General features: G+C 43.1%; 1 protein-coding gene across 1 annotated transcript in view; it reads left to right on the forward strand.

Annotated features, from left to right (window-relative positions):
• VPS13D (vacuolar protein sorting 13 homolog D) overlaps positions 1-20,526 on the forward strand; it is a 274,678-nt gene that overhangs the window by 2,174 nt on the left and 251,978 nt on the right. The window contains 5 exon segments of the mRNA XM_070385275.1: positions 2,766-2,938; positions 12,013-12,090; positions 14,439-14,629; positions 14,723-14,803; positions 17,635-17,751. Coding sequence (XP_070241376.1) covers positions 2,842-2,938; positions 12,013-12,090; positions 14,439-14,629; positions 14,723-14,803; positions 17,635-17,751 — 564 coding nt within the window. The 5' untranslated portion in view covers positions 2,766-2,841.

Raw genomic sequence — 20,526 nt, forward strand, 5'->3', positions numbered from 1 at the left:
TAAGATGAATCACTGGAGGTGGGGCAGAGTGCTTGGAAAGGATTCAGAAAGGGCCAGTTCCAAGTGGGATGCCTGCCACAGCAAACCTGGAGCGGCAGGCTTGGTGGGTTAGTGTCCCACATGCTTGGCTCAGACCAAGATGTGGAGCCCACATCTAACTGGGATCTGCTGCTGCTGCTGCTAAGTTGGTTCAGTCGAGTCTGACTCTTTGCGACCCCATAGATGGCAGCCCACCAGGCTCCGCCGTCCCTGGGATTCTCCAGGCAAGAACACTGGAGTGGGTTGCCGTTTCCTTCTCCAATGCATGAAAGTGAAAAGTGAAAGTGAAGTCACTTAGTTGTGTCCGACTCTTAACAATCCCGTGGACTGCAGCCTACCAGGCTCCTCCGTCCATGGGATTTTCCAGGCAAGAGTACTGGAGTGGGGTGCCATTGCCTTCTCCGAACTGGGATCTACTAGCTGAGAAATCTTGATACCCGTTTAAACTTTTGTGTCTCAAGTTCCCTATGTTAATTTTATGGAATACTAAAAATAATTTATTTTTTGTAATGCTAAGGGACACCAGTCATTATGGTGGACAGTAATAAATCAGTACTGGATGTGAATACTATAGCTGGAACCAGAAGATTTCTGGTGTTTGTAGTTACTGAGTAAGGTATTGTATCAGCATCAGCTGGTGTCCAAATACCAGTAATGCAGTTCTAGGACATTTAAGAACAGTGATAAACCACTGCTGTCTCCCTTCCACTTATATCATTTTACAAATGATCCTGATAAACAAATTTGCAAAATTGATTTCAGGAAGGTTTAAGAGGATCATTGCAGAATATGAAGTTCATTGATACAATCTCTTAGGCCATTTTTCTTTTTTTTGACTGTGTTGGATCTTCGTTGGACTTCTCAGGTGGCACTAGTGGTCAAGAACCCACCTGCCAGTGCAGGAGACATAAGAAACTTGGGTTTGATCCCTGGGTGAGGAAGATCCCCTGGAGGAAGAAATGACAATCCAGTCCGGTGTTCTTGCCTGGAGAATCCCATGGACAGAGGAGCCTGGCAGGCTACAGTCCGTGGGGTTGCAAAGAGCTGGACATGACTGAGGCAACTTAACACACGTGGGTCTTCATTGCTTTTCTTGGGCTTTCTCTAGTTGTGGGGAGTTGGGGGCTACTCTTCATTGCAGTGTGAGCGCTCCTCCTTGTGGTGGCTTCAGTTGTTGAGCACAGATTCTAGGGTGTGGCAGTTCAGTAGTTGTAGCGCACGGGCTTAGTTGCCCTGAGGCATGTGGGATCTTCCTGGACCAAGGTTTGAACCTGTGTCTTCTGCATTGGCAGACTCCCATCCAGTGTGCCACCCGGGAAGTCCCTCTTGAGCCATTTTTGACAGGGTTTCTCATCCTTGGTACTGTTGGCATATTGGGCTGGATAATTCTTTGCTGTGAAGGGCTATCTTGTGCATTGTGGGGAGTTCAGCAACTTCCATGGCCCATCTCCTCTCACAGGGTACCAGTGGCAAAATTCCAGCCCGCCCCCGCCCCCTGCCCCAGCCCCCAGTCATAATATTCAGAAATATCTCTAGATGTTGCCAGGTCACATGTGGATAGAACCTCTGATCAGGACAGCCTAATGCCCAGGTCAGTCACCAAAAGCAATCAGTTTAATGATCAGTTACATCAAAAAGATGCACAACTTTGAATTGTAGGTAATTTTTGGTTAATTTATAAGTGACCATTCTTTGCAGCTGCATCAGTATGTAATGTATTGGTTTGGCCCTCCATTTCCTAGTGGTGGCATCTTAACAATGCTTCCCATCCATCATTCTTTTTTTTATATTGAAGTTAGTTTCAGGTGTGCAGCAAAGTGATTCAGTTCTAAATATATATATTTCAGGTTTATTTTCCTTTATAGGTTATTATACAATATCGAATATTGTTCCCTATGTTACACAGTAGATCATTGTTGTTTAAATCTATTTTATATATAGTAGTGTGTGTCTGCTAATCCCATACTCCTAATTTATCCCTCCCTTCTTCCCCCTTTAGTAACTGTAAGTTTATTTTATATGTCTGTGAGTCTGTTTCTGTTGTATATATAGATTCATTTGTATTATTTTTTTAGATTTCACATATAAATGATATCATATAGTATTTGTGTTTCTTTGTCTGACTTCACCTAGTTTGATATTCTCTAGGTCCATGCATGTTGCTGCAAATAGCAATATTTTCCTTCTTTTTAAAAAATATTTATTCATTTGGCTTCATCATGTTTTATGGCACATGGCGTCTCCATTGTGTTGTTCGGGGTCTCTTGTTGAGACATGTGGACTTTGTAGTTGTGGTGTATGGGCTCAGTAGTTGTGGCTTGGGGACTCCAGAGCACGTGGGCTTCAGCAGTTGTAGCATGTGGGCTTAATTGCTCTGAGGAATGTGGGGTCTTAGTTCCCTGACCAGGAATTGAACCTGGGTCCCCTGCATTGCTTAACCTCTAGACCACCAGAGAAGTCCCTTTCCTTCTTTTCTTTATGGCTGAGTAGTATTCCATTGTATATGTAAACCACACCTTCTTTATCCAGTCATCTGTTGACAATACTTGCGTTGCTTTCATCTCTTGGCTATTGTAAATGGTGGTGCTGTGAACATTCACCCCATCTTTTCTTAAATCTGTGCTTTGTATCCATCTACTTTCAGGACAGATAGAGTAGGATATCATCTTGGAAAAATTGTTTGGTTTTTCTGTTCATTTCTTTTTTTTTTTTTTCTTCTTCCATAGATTCTTCTGTGACCATGAGAGAGAGAAATAAAGAATAATCCATGAGTTTTAAACACCTTGTCTTGAGGATATAGTCATGTTGGAAGGTCTTGTAGCCTGGGTTCTTAATACCTACCTGGGGAAATATGTCAATAACCTGAACACTGACCAGCTCTCCGTCGCGCTTTTGAAAGGTGAGTGAGTATATGTGTCTCTTTTTGGTGAACTGTGCTTTGCAGATTGGATATCTATTTTTTATATTCTTTTTATTGTATTGAGAATAATAAACCTTAATGGCCAGACAGCTTTGTTACAAATATGTGCAAAAGAAAATAATGTTCCCCCATAGGACACCGATTATTATTATTATAGAGTAACTTAAGTAGGTAGCTGTATTGTCATAGAGTTTAGGGAAATATTACATAATAATAATAATTTTAAAAAGACCATACTACTGGTGACTATGCTTTGCCCCAGTTAATGTTTTTAGTTTTATAGGGCTTTATGGAAGCAGCCAGGATGTAGTGACAGTGGTACTTCAGCTTCAAATCCTGCTGTTACTTGTTAGCTATATGAACAAGTCATTGCAGTTCTGAGCCTCAGTTTCTTTCGATTAGTGGGCAGTATACCTCTATGGGTTGCTGTAAGGATCAAGTGGAGTGGCCTTTGAAGCTCCTTTCCTGCTGGTGTGTAATAGATACCCACATGTTACTGTAGGGTCTTCCGACAGAGTTTATGGGATCTGTCTTGCTGACTAGTAAAATACCTAAAGCTTGAGACATTTTCACCTTGACAAGGCTATACTTCCTAAATACAGCCCAGTGGTTTGATGAGGGGATTGGGAAATCCTTCCTTGCCTTAAGTTCTCTTTGCTCAACTCAAAGTGGAACCCTGTAACACGTCTAGGAAAAGAAAGAAGATCAAATCAGTTTGCAAACATGTAGAATCTTAGAAAGGGGAAAGGGGGCCTCAAACATAGTGGAAACCTCCTGGGCTTCCTTGGGAGTGTGAGTTTTGGCAAGTGTACTGGGGCAGGTTAGGGAGGCTGGCCATGAAGCAGATGTGCGGACAGCCTGAGCACAGGTGCAGTGATTTACTGTTCCCAGAAGCAGCATTCTCCGGGATTTCCTGACCCACCCAAGCCAGGGGAAGGGTCACGGCAGTGATAGGCCACAGGGAGCTCGCAGGGTTGCACCTCCCTGCTCCCTTCCTTTCATTGGAAACAGCAGTGGCTTCTTTCCTCTTCTTTTTTTTTCCTCTGCACTTTCCTGGACGGGAGCTTCTTGATGGGAAGTGAAAGTGACCTGTTGCCCAGGAAAGGGCTGTGTTTAAAGTATAATAGTAGTGTCGAGTTTATATCTTTGGTCACGTATTGAAGTTCTCAGACACACTGTGAAGCTAACGGGATGAACGGAGGGTAGGTTACTGGGCCCAGAAGGAGCCCTGCAAACCACAACATTGCTGACAACAGAGCTGGCTTTCTCAAGAGGGATGTGGTAAGAAGGATGTTTGCTAAAGAAATTAATGAATAGAAATTGGTACCTGATCAGTTATGGCGTCTCCACTGATAATAGACTTTGAACCTCAGCAATTTTATTTATTTATTTTTTAAAGTTATTATTCCTTATTTATTTTGGCTGTGCCAGGTATTAGTTGCAGCATATGAGCTCTTAGTTGTGGCATGTGGGATCTAGTTCCCTGACTAGGGATTGAACCCGGGCCCCCTGCATTGGGAGCATGGAGTCTTAGCCCCTGGACCACCAGGCAAGTCCCTGAAATGGATTCAGCCTGCATGTGGACTGTGCATGAAAGGGTGCTTGACCAAGTAGCTAGGTGTACACTGGGTGGGGAGGGGGGCAGCCTCAGTGGATCACCTGGTCTCTGTGATCTCTGGACTAGGTCCTAGCACCCCTCCATCCTGATTCTGACTCTGTTCTGACTCTGATTCAAGGACTCTGACTTCCATGAGATGTGGGGGATGGGATGGAGCTGGGCTGGGCTGGACTCTAACCCACTGCCTTCTAGTATACAGAGCGGACATACTTGTCCTGCAGGAATGTCCACCTTAATCCCACACAGCGCCTTCCACAATGGATAGATCTCCCATTTATCCTTTTGCCAAGCAAGCTGCTACATTTGACATGCATCTGTCTTTGTTTCATTTTTTTTTTTTTTAATTAAAAAAAATCCAGACCATAAGACACACCCACTACCCAGAATTGACCAATGTTAACAACCAGGTCCACCCTCCTTCTCTCTGACCTTCGATCCTAACATTTGACCTTCTGTCCTCCTGGCTGGTCCTGAACATGCAAAACACCTGGATCACTTTTCCTCTGGATGCCTGTGTGACTCTGCCCTCACTCTGGTCCAGTCTGCTCAAATGCCACCTCCTCAGAGATGCTTCTCTGACCCTCCTAGCTAAAGTTGCATTTTTTAAGAAATTTTTTAATTTGCTTATTTGGCTGTGCTGGATCTTATTTGTGTCATGCAGAATGTTCTGTCCTCATTGCGCCAGGCAAAATCTTTAGTTGCAGTATGTGGGATCTAGTTCCCAGACCAAGGATTGAGTGCGGGCCCCCTGCATTGGAAACTCGGAGTCTCAACCACAGACCATCAGGGAAGTCCCTCTAATCTCAGCAATTTCAGACAGAATATATCTTGTAAGGACAACTGTGGGTATCTTTGAAGCTTTCTGCCCCTTTTCTGTGCCTATCTTTTCTTAAAGAGTGTTCTCTATGGCTTTTAACAAGCCTACGGAGTTTGAGGAATGTGTCTCTGCAGAATAGAAACATGCTTTTTCTTTTGTAACTGATGTAGTTACTCTATGTTTATGGATCTGGAGCTTGCCATGGTGCTTGGCTGAAAAGTTTTAGAGCATCACAGTGCACTGAGAGAATGGCTTTGTAAAGGAGTTGAAAACTTTTTTGTTGATCTTGATGACATGATTAAGGAGGGTTTGGGGGCAGAGAATATGAGAGAAGAATGAGAGTGTTATTTCAGTTTGTCTAGAGATATTTACCCGACCAGTAGTGCTGAAGATCATGATCATCAGATCATGAACTCCTTATTGCCAAATTCAGACTTAAATTGAAGAAAGTGGGGAAAACCACTAGACCATTCATGTATGACCTAAATCAAATCCCTTATGATTATACAGTGGAAGTGAGAAATAGATTTCAGGGACTAGATCTGATAGACAGAGTGCCTGATGAACTATGGACTGAGGTTCGTGACATTGTACAGGAGACAGGGATCAGGACCATCTCCAAGAAAAAGAAATGCAAAAAAGCAGAATGGCTGTCTGAGGAGGCCTTACAAATAGCTATGAAAAGAAGAGAAGTGAAAAGCAAAGGAGAAAAGGAAAATACCCATTTGAATGCAGAGTTCCAAAGAATAGCAAGGAGAGATAAGAAAGCCTTCCTCAGTGATCAATGCAAAGAAATAGAGGAAAACAATAGAATGGGAAAGACTAGAGACCTCTTCAAGAAAATTAGAGATTCCAAGGGAACATTTCATGCAAAGATGGGTTTATTAATAAAGGAAAGAAATGGTATGGACCTAACAGAAGCAGAAGATATTAAGAAGAGGTGGCAAGAATACACTCAAGAACTGTACAAAAAAGATCTTCACAACCCAGTTAATCACGATGGTGTGATTATTCACTTAGAACCAGACATCCTGGAATGTGCAGTCAAGTGGGCCTTAGGAAGCTTCACTACGAACAAAGCTAGTAGAAGTGATGGAATCCCAGTTGAGCTATTTCAAATCCTGAAAGATGATGCTGTGAAAGTGCTGCACTCATATGTCAGCAAATTTGGAAAACTCAGCAGTGGCCACAGGACTGGAAAAAGGTCAGTTTTCATTCCAATCCCAAAGAAAGGAAATGCCAAAGAATGCTCAAACTACCGCACAATTGCACTCACCTCATACACTAGTAAAGTAATGCTCAAAATTCTTCAGGCCAGGCTTCAGTAATACGTGAACCGTGAACTTCCTGATGTTCAAGCTTGTTTTAGAAAAGGCAGAGGAACCAGAGATCAAATTGCCAACATCCGCTGGATCATGGAAAAAGCAAGAGAGTTCCAGAAAAACATCTACTTCTGCTTTATTGACTATGTCAAAGCCTTTGACTGTGTGGATCACAACAAACTGTGGAAAATTCTTCAAGAGATGGGAATACCAGACCACCTGACCTGCTTCTTTAGAAATCTGTATGCAGGTCAGGAAGCAACAGTTAGAACTGGACATGGAACAACAGACTGGTTCCAAATAGGAAAAGCAGTATGTCAAGGCTGTGTATTGTCACCCTGCTTATTTAACTTATATCCAGAGTACATCATGAGAAATGCTGGGCTGGAAGAAGCACAAGCTGGTATCACAATTGCTGGGAGAAATGTCAGTAACCTCAGATATGCAGATAACACCACTGTTATGGCAGAAAGCAGAGAAGAACTAAAGAGCCTCTTGATGAAAGTGAAAGAGGAGAGTGAAAAAGTTGGCCTAAAGCTCAACATTGAGAAAACTAAGGTCCCATCACTTCATGGAAAATAGATGGGGAAACAGTGGCAGACTTTATTTTTTTGGGCTCGAAAATCACTGCAGATGGTGATTGCAGCCATGAAATTAAAAAGAGGCTTACTCCTTGGAAGGAAAGTTATGACCAACCTGCTGCTGCCAAGTCACTTCAGTCATGTCCAACTCTGTGCGACCCCATGATGGCAGCCCATCAGGCTCCGCCGTCCCTGGGATTCTCCAGGCAAGAACACTGGAGTGGGTTGCCATTTCCTTCTCCAGTGCATGAAAATGAAAAGTGAAAGTGAAGTCACTCAGTCATGTCCAACTCTTAGTGACCCCATGGACTGGAGCCCAGCAGGCTCCTCTGTACATGGGATTTTCCAGGCAAGAGTACGGAGTGAGGTGCCATTGCCTTCTCCTAGATAGCATATTAAAAAGCAGAGATATTACTTTGCCGACAAAGGTCCGTCTAGTCAAAGCTATGGTTTTTCCAGTGGTCATGTATGGATGTGAGAGTTGGACTAAAAAGAAAGCTGAGTGCTGAAGAATTGATGCTTTTGAACTGTAGTATTGGAGAAGACCCTTTAGAGTCCCTTGGACAGCAAGGAGATCCAACCAGTTCATCCCAAAGGAAATCAGTCCTGAATATTCATTGGAAGAACTGATGTTGAAGCTGAAACTCTGGCCACCTGATGCGAAGAACTGACTCATTTGAAAAGATCCTGATGCTGGGAAAGATTGAAGGCAGGAGGAGAAGGGGACGAGAGAGGATGAGATGGTTGGATGGCATCACCAACTCAATGGACATGAGTTTGAGTAAACTCCAGGAGTTGGTGATGGACAGGGAGGCCTGACGTGCTGCAGACCATGGGGTCGCAAAGAGTTGGACACGACTGAGCAACTGAATTGAACTGAGAGATATTTACAGTACTTTGGGAGATGCAAAGGAGACTGAAATAGTTGTCAAGCGTATGAATTTTGTAGTCAGACTGGGTTTGAATCCCAGTTCCTTCACTTAGACCAATAACTTGGGCAAATTACTCAAATTCTTTTTTTCTTCTTCCACTTTTACTGAGAAATAATTGGTACAGAGTCCTGTATAAGGTTAAGGTGTACAGTATAATGATTTGACTTATACACATCATGAAATGATCATCAGTAAGTTTAGTGAACATGGATCATCTCATTTAGATATAAAATTAAAGAAATAAACCTTTTTTCTTGTGATGAGAGCTCCTAGATTCAATTTTGATATACAACATATACATTAACTCTTATTGTGTTATACCTTACATCCCTAGCACTAAATTACTCAAATTCTTAATGCTTCAGTCTCCCTTTCTGCAAATTGGAGAGAATATTCCCTGTCTCATGCAGTTCTAAGGACTGAACCCATTAATGTGGGTCAAAGAGCTAGAACTACTCTTGGCATTCAGTGGGCCCTAAGTCAGTGTTAGTTATCATCACCGTTTGAGCATCAGCATTATGACTGGCTGGTGCATTGGACTTCAAGGATAGACTGTGCACACATGCTCAAAGCAATAAAAATGCAAAATAGCATAGGAGAAGTTGAAGAACAGAGACAGCCCTTGTATAATATTGCATTTGTTCAGTCATTCAACAAACACTGAGCACCTGCTTTGGGTAAGACTCTGTAGTATGGAATGACACAAAACGGGGAGACAATAGAAAATACTTGGAGCTCAGGCATAGGGTCTAACCCTAGTTCCACCACTTTACAGTTGTTTGTGACTGTGAGCAAGTTACATAAAAGCCTCTTCTTCACCAGCAACCCCTGCCCCCTGCCCCCAACTCCCACCTTTTCTTTTGCTGTAACATGAGGCGTGTGGAATTTTAGTTTCCTTACCAGGGATTGGACGTGGGCCCTCAGCAGTGAGAATGCGGAGTCTAACCACTGGACTGCCAGGGAATTCCCACCCCCTCTCCCTCTTGCCACCAGAGATCGGCCAGGCCTGGTATGAACTCTGGGACTACCGCTGACCAGCTCTGTTATTTGTAAGCAACTGCTTATCCTCTAAGCCTCACTTTTCTTATTTTAAAAGTGAAGAAAGTAATACTTCGTTATATTTTTGTGAGGATCAAATTAAGAAATGCATATGAAGTGCTTGGTACATAGTAGGATCTCAGGGTACTATCAGCATCATCATTATTAATATCATCATCCCAGCTCCCTCTTTATAGTCCCTGTTCTAAGAGAACCGTTAACCTGTCTGGGAGGCAGAAATGAGTGTACAGTAATAGAAGCAGTATGTATTATGTTGTTACACTAGAGATCCAACTGTAATGCAGTGGGAGGAGGATCATTCATCCTGTCTGGAGGAATCTGAGAAAGCTATTCTGGAGGTAGCTTTTGAATGGGTCTTGCAGGGTTTTGGTAGATGGCCTGGACGGGGTGACCACCTTCCAGCAGAATGAGGCCTGTGAGTAGAGGCAGAAGGTGGACACCTGCAGGGCATGTTCAGATGCTTTGAGGCCAGAAGGTAGCAGCTGCCAGTGCTGAGTCAAGGAGTTTGAACTGTGGGCTGTGGGCATATGTTTAGATTCCCCCCTCCTTTTCTGTTTTATAAGCTCTGAACCTCATGTTGGCTCTTTAAATGAGGTTGACTTTCCTAGAGCCCAGGGAGGAGGATTGAGTAGTCATTAGGTATTTACTCTAAATTCACCCTAGTTCTGGCTTCCCAGGTGGCCCAGTGGTAAAGAATCCACCTGCCAATGCAGGAGACCTGGGTTTGATCCCTGAGTTGGGAAGATCCCCTGGAGTAGGAAATAGCAACTCACTCCAGTATTCTTGCCTGGGAAATTTCATGAACAGTCCTCTGTAGCCTGGCGGGCTACAGTCCCTGGGGTTGCAAAGAGTTGGACACAACTGAGTGCACACGCACTACACACTAGTGACTAGATTTCTTATTAATCTGAGCTGAGAAATTTTGGCGTGAGAGAGCCATCCATAAAAATCCAGGCAGATTTTCTGCCTGGAAATCAACGAACATTATCATCTATAAGGTGCTCACCTGTGCTGGGTGCTTTGTGGCCTGGTTCCTTGGAGGGACCTTTCCCGGCAGGGCCAGTTGTGGGTAGGGAAGTAGGAAGCCTTTGATCTGTATTTTGTCTGATTCCCTTGTTTTGGACTCTGTAGGCTGCCTTTTCTCTTCATTTTTGCCTCTGTGTCTTCTTTCGAGACCACTTCCTTTGCTCTCTTTGCTTCAGCTTCTTTAATTGTTACCGTTGCATGGATTGCCTGCAAGTCCAGTTCTCCATGTGGCACAGCAGCCATGGAAACCTGGGGCCGTCTGCCTTTGTGACAGATTTGGGTGTTGAAAAATAGGGCAAGTGAGTCAAATTGCAAATGTTGCTCTTTAAAAGAAGAAAATGTATGGTTTCCTCCCTTTAAGTCAGTTTCAACTGATAAGGGATGTGTTTCACATCTTTTTCCCCTAATGATCATTTTCTCCCCAAATGTGGATATAGGATTGTTTCTGGGCTCTCTGGGGCAATTAACTTTTCCTTTTGGTTCATCTTAAGGTGTGTGGAACCCTATGTGGACAGGTGTTCCTACAAACATCTGAAAAATAAGTTGGGTCCATTTGCTCAGAATCTGCCTAGATGCTAGCTTTGAATACTTCTTTAGACGCCAGTAAGGCACATCTTAATCATTCAAAGGGGGAAGTAATCAGGTTTCTTGTATTAGTTTGTTTTTGGAGGAAAAGACTTGCTTTCCTTTCTTTTGAGTTCTCTTGCCAGCTAATGGTTGCTAGTTGTTGTTGTCTGTACTTTCTGTTCTTGAAAATGTATTTCAGACAGATTTATATGACTCAGAAATCAACTTTGTTGCACAAACAACTTCATAAAAGGAGCCTGTGTCCCCAGCTTTTTGGGGGTGGGGACCCTGCCTGCCTTTGTTTATAATCCCAGTGGCCAGCACCGTGCCTTAGGCACAGGGGAGGGTCACTTCTGTAGCTTTGGGAGTGAGTGTCACCCCCATGACTGTCCCTTCAGTCTGCTTTGGAGACATCTAGTACTTTTGGGTTTAAGTGATGGTAAAAGCTGGGTCTGAAAAGGACCTTGAGCGGTGGTCCAGTTCATGCCTTTGCTCATTACTCTGCAAGTGAGGGTGGGAAGGAGAACCTGTGGAGGTTGGCTTTCCAGAAGAGAGAGTGTACTTCCTTCTGATGACCAACTTTACTGAACTCACAGGAGCTCTTAGACATGGTGTGGAATATATCATTTTAGGAGGGCGGGCAGTGGATGAGGAGAGCTTGTTAAAAATGGCAAATTTCTGTTTCAATTTCAGAGATATCTGGGTGGGGAAACCAGGATCTGTGTTTCATCCCAGGTGATTCAAATGTTAATGGTCCTTGGGTGAATATTAGCCTAAACTTGGGGACTGTAAACTGGCCACCTGGCCAGATCCCTCTGCGAGCTGAGAATGGCTTTTCCATTTTTAAAGACTTGTAAAGAAAAAAAAGAGAGAATGTACAATAGACCCTGTAAGGACTGAAATATTTACTCCCTGGCTCGTTAGAGTCTGATCTCTGCCCTAAACCCTTTGTCTGCTGGCAGGCTTACATGTCAGATTAGACAGGTCAGGACATCAGTACAGATAAAGCACAGTGGTAGGTACAACCTGGGCCTCCATGGGAAACTCTCCCTTTACTCTTCACTGATTTGCACACAGTAGGCGCCTACTGCATCTATTGGATGAACATGTTATGGTGTTTTTATTTTTTAGGTGCTGTTGAATTAGAAAACTTGCCTTTAAAGAAAGATGCCTTGAAAGAACTGGAATTACCATTCGAGGTCAAAGCTGGTATGTGAAACAAGGGAGAAGGAGACAGTATTACATCGTTTGGGACGTGAAAACTGAGAACCCTTGCGTCTGGCTCTGTTGGACCAGGAAGAGGCAGAATAGGAGTTTCGATCAGTCTTCAAATGTGGTCCCTAGGCTGCTCATGTCAGGATGCTCTTGGGATGGTTGTAGCCCCCAGACTTACTGAATTAGAGTCTCTGAAGAAGTGTCATTGAACCTGCATCATTTATTTATTTTTTTGAACCTGCACCTTTACTAAGCTCCCCAGGTGATTCTTAAAAGTCTGGGAACTTCTGTCCTAGACATGGGAGATTCTTATTTTCAGAGAATTCATTATACATTTTGGGCTTCCCCAGTGGCTTAATGGTAAAGAACCTGCCTGCAATAGAGGCAAAGGAGGCTCGAGTTCGATCCCTGGGTTGAGAAGATCCCTGGAGGAGGGAATGGCTACCCACTCCAGTATTTTTGCCTGGAGAATCCCATAGACAGAGGAGCCTGGTGGGGTGCAGTCCATGGGGTCACAAAGAGTTGGACATGACTGAAGTGACTGAGCACAGCACACACATTTTACATATTACTGAGAGACAGTTGATTCTCTTGAATGAAAGGTGGGCTTGGGAACAGTATGCTTGGGTTTCTATTCTGTATCTGCCATTTTTTGGCTGTGTGACTTTGGGCCAGTTCCCTCACAACTCTGTGTGTGCTTCCTCATTTTTAAGATGGGATGATCGTAGTTACATCGTAGGGTTGTTGAGAGGAATACCTGAGTTAATGCATTAAAATTACTCAGTACAGTGCCCAGCACACTCAGTTAATGTTTGCAAGTATTACTGGAGTTTTGCAGTTACTAGATTTGGTAAAGAAACAAGAATTGTCACAGAATAAAAACATTCTGTATTAAGTGACCACGCATAAAATTAGTCCCTCTTTAGACACTGCTTGTCATTGACCAGTAGCCTGTTTGTCAGTCAGTCTTTCCCTTATTTTGAGGGTACATATATTATAATAAAGTGTACGTACAATGCAAATCAGTTGCTAGGTGAAATAAAATGGAAATTTTGCAAGAGATTTAGGCTCTCTTGAAGTCAACTCAAGTCATGGGTGAACTGCCAGTCACAAGCAAAGGCAGTGAATCTGAAAGAAACTCTCAAGAATGATGACATGGTGGATACTGCCAAAGAGTTCTTAATTGAATATCAAAGGATTAAGAGAGGCTTTTAGGGAAAATTGATGTTTTCTAATGTTTTGGCAAGAATGACCCTTGTTATGCTTGCTCTGCCAAAATGGAATGTAACAGAAGTTATATTTTGCTGTCATATAATTGTCCTCCCAATTAATTAAGATTAGAATTGCAACTGTGCACTAATTATTGTTAGAATTCTTTGTTGTGAACATCGGTGTATGGTTTCAGTTTATAATATAAATTTTATTAAATGTAAGAACTGACTTTCATTTTTCTAGATAAAGCCAAAATTATTTTTTCATTATTTGTTGTGACATATATCTTCATTTGTTACTGGATTACACAGCTGATCACTTGGTGTCAATGATACTCTGTTATCTTAAATATAACAGATTGCTCCTGCTCGAATTCTAGATCTTAGGCAGGGATGATCACAATCTGCTAACGTTCTACTTTCTGAGGTAGACTGTTAGTTGGGCTGTGTGGATCTCTGAGAAATCCTTTAGGTCAAACGGTTCACATGCTCTCATGCTTTACTCCTTGGTGGTGATTTGCCTCTTATTAATTGAAGTGAAAGAAGCCTTGTGTTCTGGGAGGCTTGGCTAGAAATGGTAGAACTCGGGAAATGTGTATCATGGTTCTCCCAGGCCATTTAGCTCTCCCATCAGTCTGGGATCTCATGAAGAGTCAGAATTCCTTCTCGATAGAATTCCACAGCAACATGACCAGTGTTTCAGTCGCCGTGTTTGAAATTGGGTATATTGTAAGTCTGTTAACTCCTAGTAAGTACCTATCAGCCAACTAATTAATAATGAAGAAGAAATGAGTTGTGTGCCCACAGGCTTGTGCAAGTGCCATGGGGAGAAAGAAGCCCCAGGGAAATTTATGGGGTAGTCCCATTGGGGAAGAGGTAATTTCCAGAGCGGAGATGTTGCATTTGATATGAAAAAGTTACACTGACCTTGTTCCAGCTTCTACTTTTTATGCCTTTGTTCTTACAGCTTTCAGCCTAGTAGCGTTTGTTTCACATGTAGGAAAACTGACTGCTTGTCTTCTTAAAAAGTAAATGGTAAAAACAATAATACTCCTTAAAGGACAGTAGAAGAATACAGAGAAATAGAATTATACATGTGTCAGACATTTAACAAGACTTTCCTCTTCCCAGGCTTAATTGGGAAAGTGACCCTTCAGATTCCCTTCTACCGCCCCCATGTGGACCCTTGGGTGATCTCCATCTCCAGCCTTCATTTAATTGGAGCCCCTGAAAAAATACAGGATTTCAATGATGAAAAGGAGAAGCTGTTGGAAAGGGAGCGCAAGAAAGCTCTCCTTCAGGCTCTGGAGGAAAAATGGAAGGCAAGGCAGAAATCCTCTTGGCCTGAGAGCGGTGGTGGTGAGACTCGAAATCAGCAAAGCCCTGGATTCTAACACCAGCTCTTTCCTTTGTAGAACGAACGCCAGCAGAAAGGGGAGTCTTACTGGTATTCAGTCACTGCCTCAGTAGTTACGAGGATTGTGGAGAACATTGAAGTAAGTCCTAATGGCTTTTATAAAGTATGAGCATGAAAGGGGACCGCTCAGGCTTAAATGTGTTTCATGTCATGGTTGCTGGTTTCTCGTGGGTGTAACTGATCACAGAGTGTCTGCAGAGAATGCTGACTGCTCAGGTGTTCCTTTTCCTAGGTGGTGTTGGAGGGAGAACCTGAAAAGTGAGTCCCACACAGGTTTTTCTTGCTTCAGTTAGTGTGAGTAGGTGTTTTAATATCATTGACATTTCACTTCATTTTCTTTTTAAATATGGGAACGCCACTTGCTGAAAGATATACCTCCTAAGAAGACAAATCCTATCTGGTTGCAGGGCAAATCACTTAATCTCTCTGGTCTCAGTTTCTTCCTCTGGACAAGGAGAGCTGTTGGATATGGTTTCCAGTTGATTATATAGTGTGTTGTGAACAACTCTCTCACCGTCGCGTCTGGGGCCGTGTGATGAGTTACAGTGCTTGGGCCGCTGGCCATATTTTCTGCTTTAATTATCATTTTGTTTTGTCCTTACAACTGAGAATAGGGTTCACACTAATTTTCAGGAATGTTGTAAGAATCAGCCTATACTTACCAGCTCCAGGGTTTTCATGCAGTGCCAGGTCACATTGTTTTCTAAGGTGTCCCACTCCCCCCCAGAATACAGTCTGAGGTTGCTGGAGTCATAACTTTGGTAATGTTGGTAAAAAAAGTACATTTGAGGTGACTGCTTTGAATTCTTTTTCAGGCAGTTATTTATCTCATTGATTTTTTAGATATTGTCATTATTTTAACTTTATTTTTAATAATAACTTTAAGATTTAGTTCACATACCATAAAGTTTACAATTTTAAAGTGTACAAACTAGTGTTTTTTGATATATTTACAAAGTTGAACACTGATCACCACTGTCTAATTCCAGAATATTTTCATTTTCCCTCAAAGATGCTCTATACCCAACTAGCAACCACTTCAAATTCCCCTCTCCTCCAGCCCCCTGCAGCCACTAATGTACTTTATGGGTTTGTGTAGTCTGGACATTTTATATCAGTGGAGCTGTACACTACGTGGCCTTTTGCATCTGGCTTTTTAGCATAATGCTCCCAAGGTTTATCCATGTTGTGGCATGTATCAGTACTTTATTCCCTTTATGACTGAATAATACATTCCATTGTATGGATTGCCAAAGATGAACAAAGCTGGAGTGAAGTTAAAGTGGTGAAAACAGACTTTATTCAGTGACTCCTGACAGTCGGGGAAAGAGCAGAGCTCCATTCCAACTTGTACAGAGGTGACCAGGTGTTTTAAAGGGAGAATGAGTGTGTGTGTGTGTGTGTGTTGGTGAGGGTGGGGTGGGCAGGGCTCAGGAGGAAAATTACAAAGGGTTGGTCAGTGTGGATGTGATTAGGTCAGCTGTATCTGCTAGCTGGACTTCTCTTCTTCCATAGAGATGGGTGACAGGAGCCCCTTTCTTCCTGATGATTGCATTTCAGGGGAGTGGCTCGTAGGTCCTTGAGTTGTAGGAGATACATCACATAGGGACAGCGAAAGGATTCACAGCTGTAAGCCCTTTTTGAGAAATGCTCTAAGAAAAGGGAGGGGTGGGGGTGTAAGCTATTGTCAGATGTTGGCTGGAGCAGACAGCCATGAGCTTTTCCACATAGGAACTCAGGAAGGGGATGGAATGTCTGTCCCAGGGACACAGCCTGAGGCTGCTGGAAGCCTTCTTTACTTTTTTTTTTTTTTGGAAGCCTTCTTTAAAGTTTCAAGTCTTTTAGTGGAGATGTTTGAATGGAACGTTCATACCTAGAGTTTTTGCATTTCTCAGGGTGGACCACATTTTGTTTATCAGTTGATGGGCATTTGGGTTGTCTCCACTTTTTGGCTCTTAGGAATATTGCTGTTGTAAACATTCATGTATCTGGTTTTGTGTGAACATGTTTTCATTTCTCTTGAGTACATACCTAAAAGTGGAGCTGTTGAGTCCTATGGTAACTATATGTTACATTTTTTGAGGAACAGTTTTATAGTTTCACTGGTAATGGGTGAACATTTCAGGTTTTCCACATCCTGACCAGCACTTGTTATTGTTTGTTTTTTAATAATAGCCATATTAGTGGGCACAAAGTGATACCTCAGTGTGATTTAGATTTGCATTTCCTTAATGGTTAATGTTGTTGAGTATCTTTTCAGGTGCTTATTGGCTTTTTGTTTATCTTTTGGAGAAGCATCTATTCAAACTCCTTTTCCATTTATAAAAATGAATTCTTTACTGTTGAGTTGTAAGAGTTCTTTATATATCCCGGATTCTTGTCCCTATCAGATACACATGACTTGCAAGTGTTTTCTCCCATTCTATGAGTGGTCTTTTCACGGTCTGTTATTTTTTAATTCATTGAAGCAGAGTGCTTTTTCAGTAGCCCTACTGTAGAGGCACGGGGAAATAAATAAGGTCAGAGTGGAAATGCCCTGCTCGTATTCCTGTGTCTAGGTTTGAGGGCACAGGGACCAGATGAAGATATCGTAAGAGAGGGACGGCCATTTGTCTAGATACAGTGGTACTACTTTCCTTCAGTGTTTAAGGTGTTTTCTGAAATGATTCCATGGAAGTACCATTAACTCTCTTCTTGAGTTGGGACTAATCAAAAGAAATGTCATTCATGTCCAGTTTGTGTTTCTGACTCTTAGGAACTTAGAGTATTGGGTGTATTTACCCAATATTGGGTTTGTTTGTGTAAAATACCTGCTGTTGGTTTACTTAAGTGGCTCAAGCACAGTTTGACCCCTGCTTATAGTACTCTACCTGCTGCAATTGTCTAAATGTGTTTTTTTCCCTCCTGCAGTTAAAAATTCAAGATGTCCATTTGCGCTTTGAAGACGGTGTTACCAACCCTTCCCATCCTTTTGCATTTGGCATCTGCATTAAGAATGTATCCATGCAAAATGCCATGAATGAGCCTGTGAGTATGAAATACACCTGCAAACCAGGAAGAAAGCACCAGGTCTGGGGCATTTGGGGCTGTGCCTTGAGTCCTTTCATGTTCTGTGAGATCACCATCTTTTTCTCCATGTTCTTTGACAGGTGTGGATGTCTTTTGTGTTAATTTCCTCTGACCTGTCATAATTTCACTCATCCATCAATGTTGGCACATTTTACATGTGAAGAAACTGAGGTGCAGAAAGGATCTCATTTTTTATTTTCTTCTGTCTTTACGTGCACTCTCGGGATACACTCACTCTGTTTCAGGGTTTTGTCAGCCACCTGGGAATATGTGCCGACAGCATCCACATCTTGAAAGCCATTCTGCACCCCTCTTCCAGTCTTCAGATTCAAGGTTTTTTCCTATGGGACGCCTTTGTGGTATTTTGTTTAGTCACTCAGTTATGTGCGACTCTTGCAACCCCATGGACTGTGTAGCCCACCAGGCTCCTCTGTCCATGGGGTTCTTCAGGCAAGAATACTGGAGTGGTTTGCCATGCCCTGCTCCAGGGGATCTTCCCAACCCAGACATCGAATCTGTGTCTCCTACATTGGCAGGAGGGTTCTTTACCGCTGGTCCATCATGGAAGCCTGTGGTATTTTCGGCTTGTTATAATCAAAATGATCCCATTATATTCCAGCTGCCCATTTTGCTTCCCTGAAACCAACTTTTTTCCTTTTTTTCTCTAACATGTTACTGCATGTTAGAAACAAACACATGAAAGCTGACTTTTGGGCCCTTTTTATGCCAGGCACTATTCTTAGTGGTTTACTTGGTCTTCTGCATTGAATTCTCGTTACTCTTCACTACCACTGTTATCCTGTACTACGGCCGAGGACACTGGGGGGCCCACAAAGCCTAAATATCTGCTCTCTCCGGCCCTTTACAGAACAAGTTTGCCTCCCTTGCTTCAGACCACGTGTTCTCACCCATGACACTCGTCTTTAGACGCCTGTGCTCACTTCTTCACTTCTTATTCCTCAGCTTCTGTATCCGCTGGTCACAGCGTCCTGCCAGTTTTCCCTGCAAGGTGTCTCAAACATGGCTGTTCTACTCCCCCTCACTTCGACTGTCTGACTTAGGATCCTGTCAGCTTCTGCCTGAGTCAGTAAGCTCCTGACTTCCCACCCCGCCTCACTTCTGTCCCAGGCTCTTGCTTCGCCCTGTGTCAGGGCTTCTCAGCCTTTCCCACGTCCCAGCATACAGAGGAGGGTGATGGCGTTTGTACGGGACACAGGGGCAAGTGGAGGTGGCTGCTTGGGGCTGGAGGTGCCCTGCTCAGAGCAACCAAGTGCAGTGGATCCTCCAACAAGATGGGCTTGAACACTGCAGGTCCACTTGTCCAGACTTCTTTTTGAAAACATAACCACAGTATCACATGATCCTCCAGTGCAGAACCATGAATAGGAGGGCTGAGCAGAAAGTTATATGAGGATTTTTGACTGCCAGGAGGGTTGACACCCATAACTCCCAAGTTGTTCAAGGGTCACTGTATTCCTGAATTGTAGCTTGATTCTGCAGACTTGCTTCTTATCTTGACAAACAAGATCTTGACTCCATTTGGGGTAGAGGGGAGCTCCACCTTGCACTGTTGCCAGAATTCCCTTTCTAAAACACACAGCTGGTCCTGGCACATGCCTACAGCAAAGCCCTCAGTGGTTTCGTGTCCCTTCACGTGTGACATCCAAACTCCTTGGTGTGACAGACTTCTTACTGTATTGGTTTCCTAGAGCTAGATAACAAATTAACCAGAAACTAGATGGTTTCTTCAGTGCTGGAGACCAGAGTCCAAGGTCAAGGTGTTGGCAGAGTTGGTTCCTCCTAGAGACTCTGAGAAGGCAATGGCACCCCACTCCAGTACTCTTGCCAGGAAAATCCCATGAACGGAGGAGCCTGGTAGGCTGCAGACCATGGGGTCGCTAAGAGTCGGGCACGACTGAGTGACTTCACTTTCACTTTTCACTTTCATGCATTGGAGAAGGAAATGGCAACCCACTCCAGTATTCTTGCCTGGAGAATCCCAGGGACAGGGGAGCCTGGTGGGCTGCCGTCTATGGGGTCACACAGAGTCGGACACGATTAAGCGACTTAGCAGCAGAGACTCTGAGGGAGAAACCGTCCCCTGCGTCTCTCCTTGCTTCCTGTGGTTGCCTTGGCTTGTGGGTACATCACTCCAGTCTCTGCCTCTGTCTTGACATGGCCTCCTCGTGTGTCTGTTTCCTCTTTTAAGGACACCAGTGATTAGATTAGGGCCCACCCCAATCCCCTATGACCTTTTCTTTTTTTTTCCACAAAGAATTCGACAGTTTTAATCATATAAAATAAAATACAATGAAAAATCATATTGCTCAGGGTCTACCCCAATCTAGATGACCTAATTTTTTTTCACAAAAAGTTCAGTTTTAATCATATAAAATACAATAAAAGCCATATTGATCTTCTTTCTCTAGTTGTTCTAGGTGTGAGGTTAGGTTGTTTACTTGAGATTTTTCTTGTTTCTTGAGGTAAGATTGTATTGCTGTAAACTTCCCTCTAAGAACTGCTTTTGCTTCATCCTGTAGGTTTTGGATTGTTGTGCTTGTATTTTCTCTGGGTATTTTTTGTTTTCCTCTCTGACTAGTGTGACCTTATTTTAATCTGATTATATCTGCAATGACCCTATTTCCGGGTAAGTTCCCCCACTCACAGGTTCTGGGACAACATGAATTTTGTGGGGTGCAGGGGGAGCTTTTCAACCTAGTACACCTAGTAACA

Source organism: Bos mutus, chromosome 16 (genome assembly GCF_027580195.1).
Source record: "Bos mutus isolate GX-2022 chromosome 16, NWIPB_WYAK_1.1, whole genome shotgun sequence".
In the NCBI taxonomy this organism is placed as follows: Eukaryota; Metazoa; Chordata; class Mammalia; order Artiodactyla; family Bovidae; genus Bos; species Bos mutus.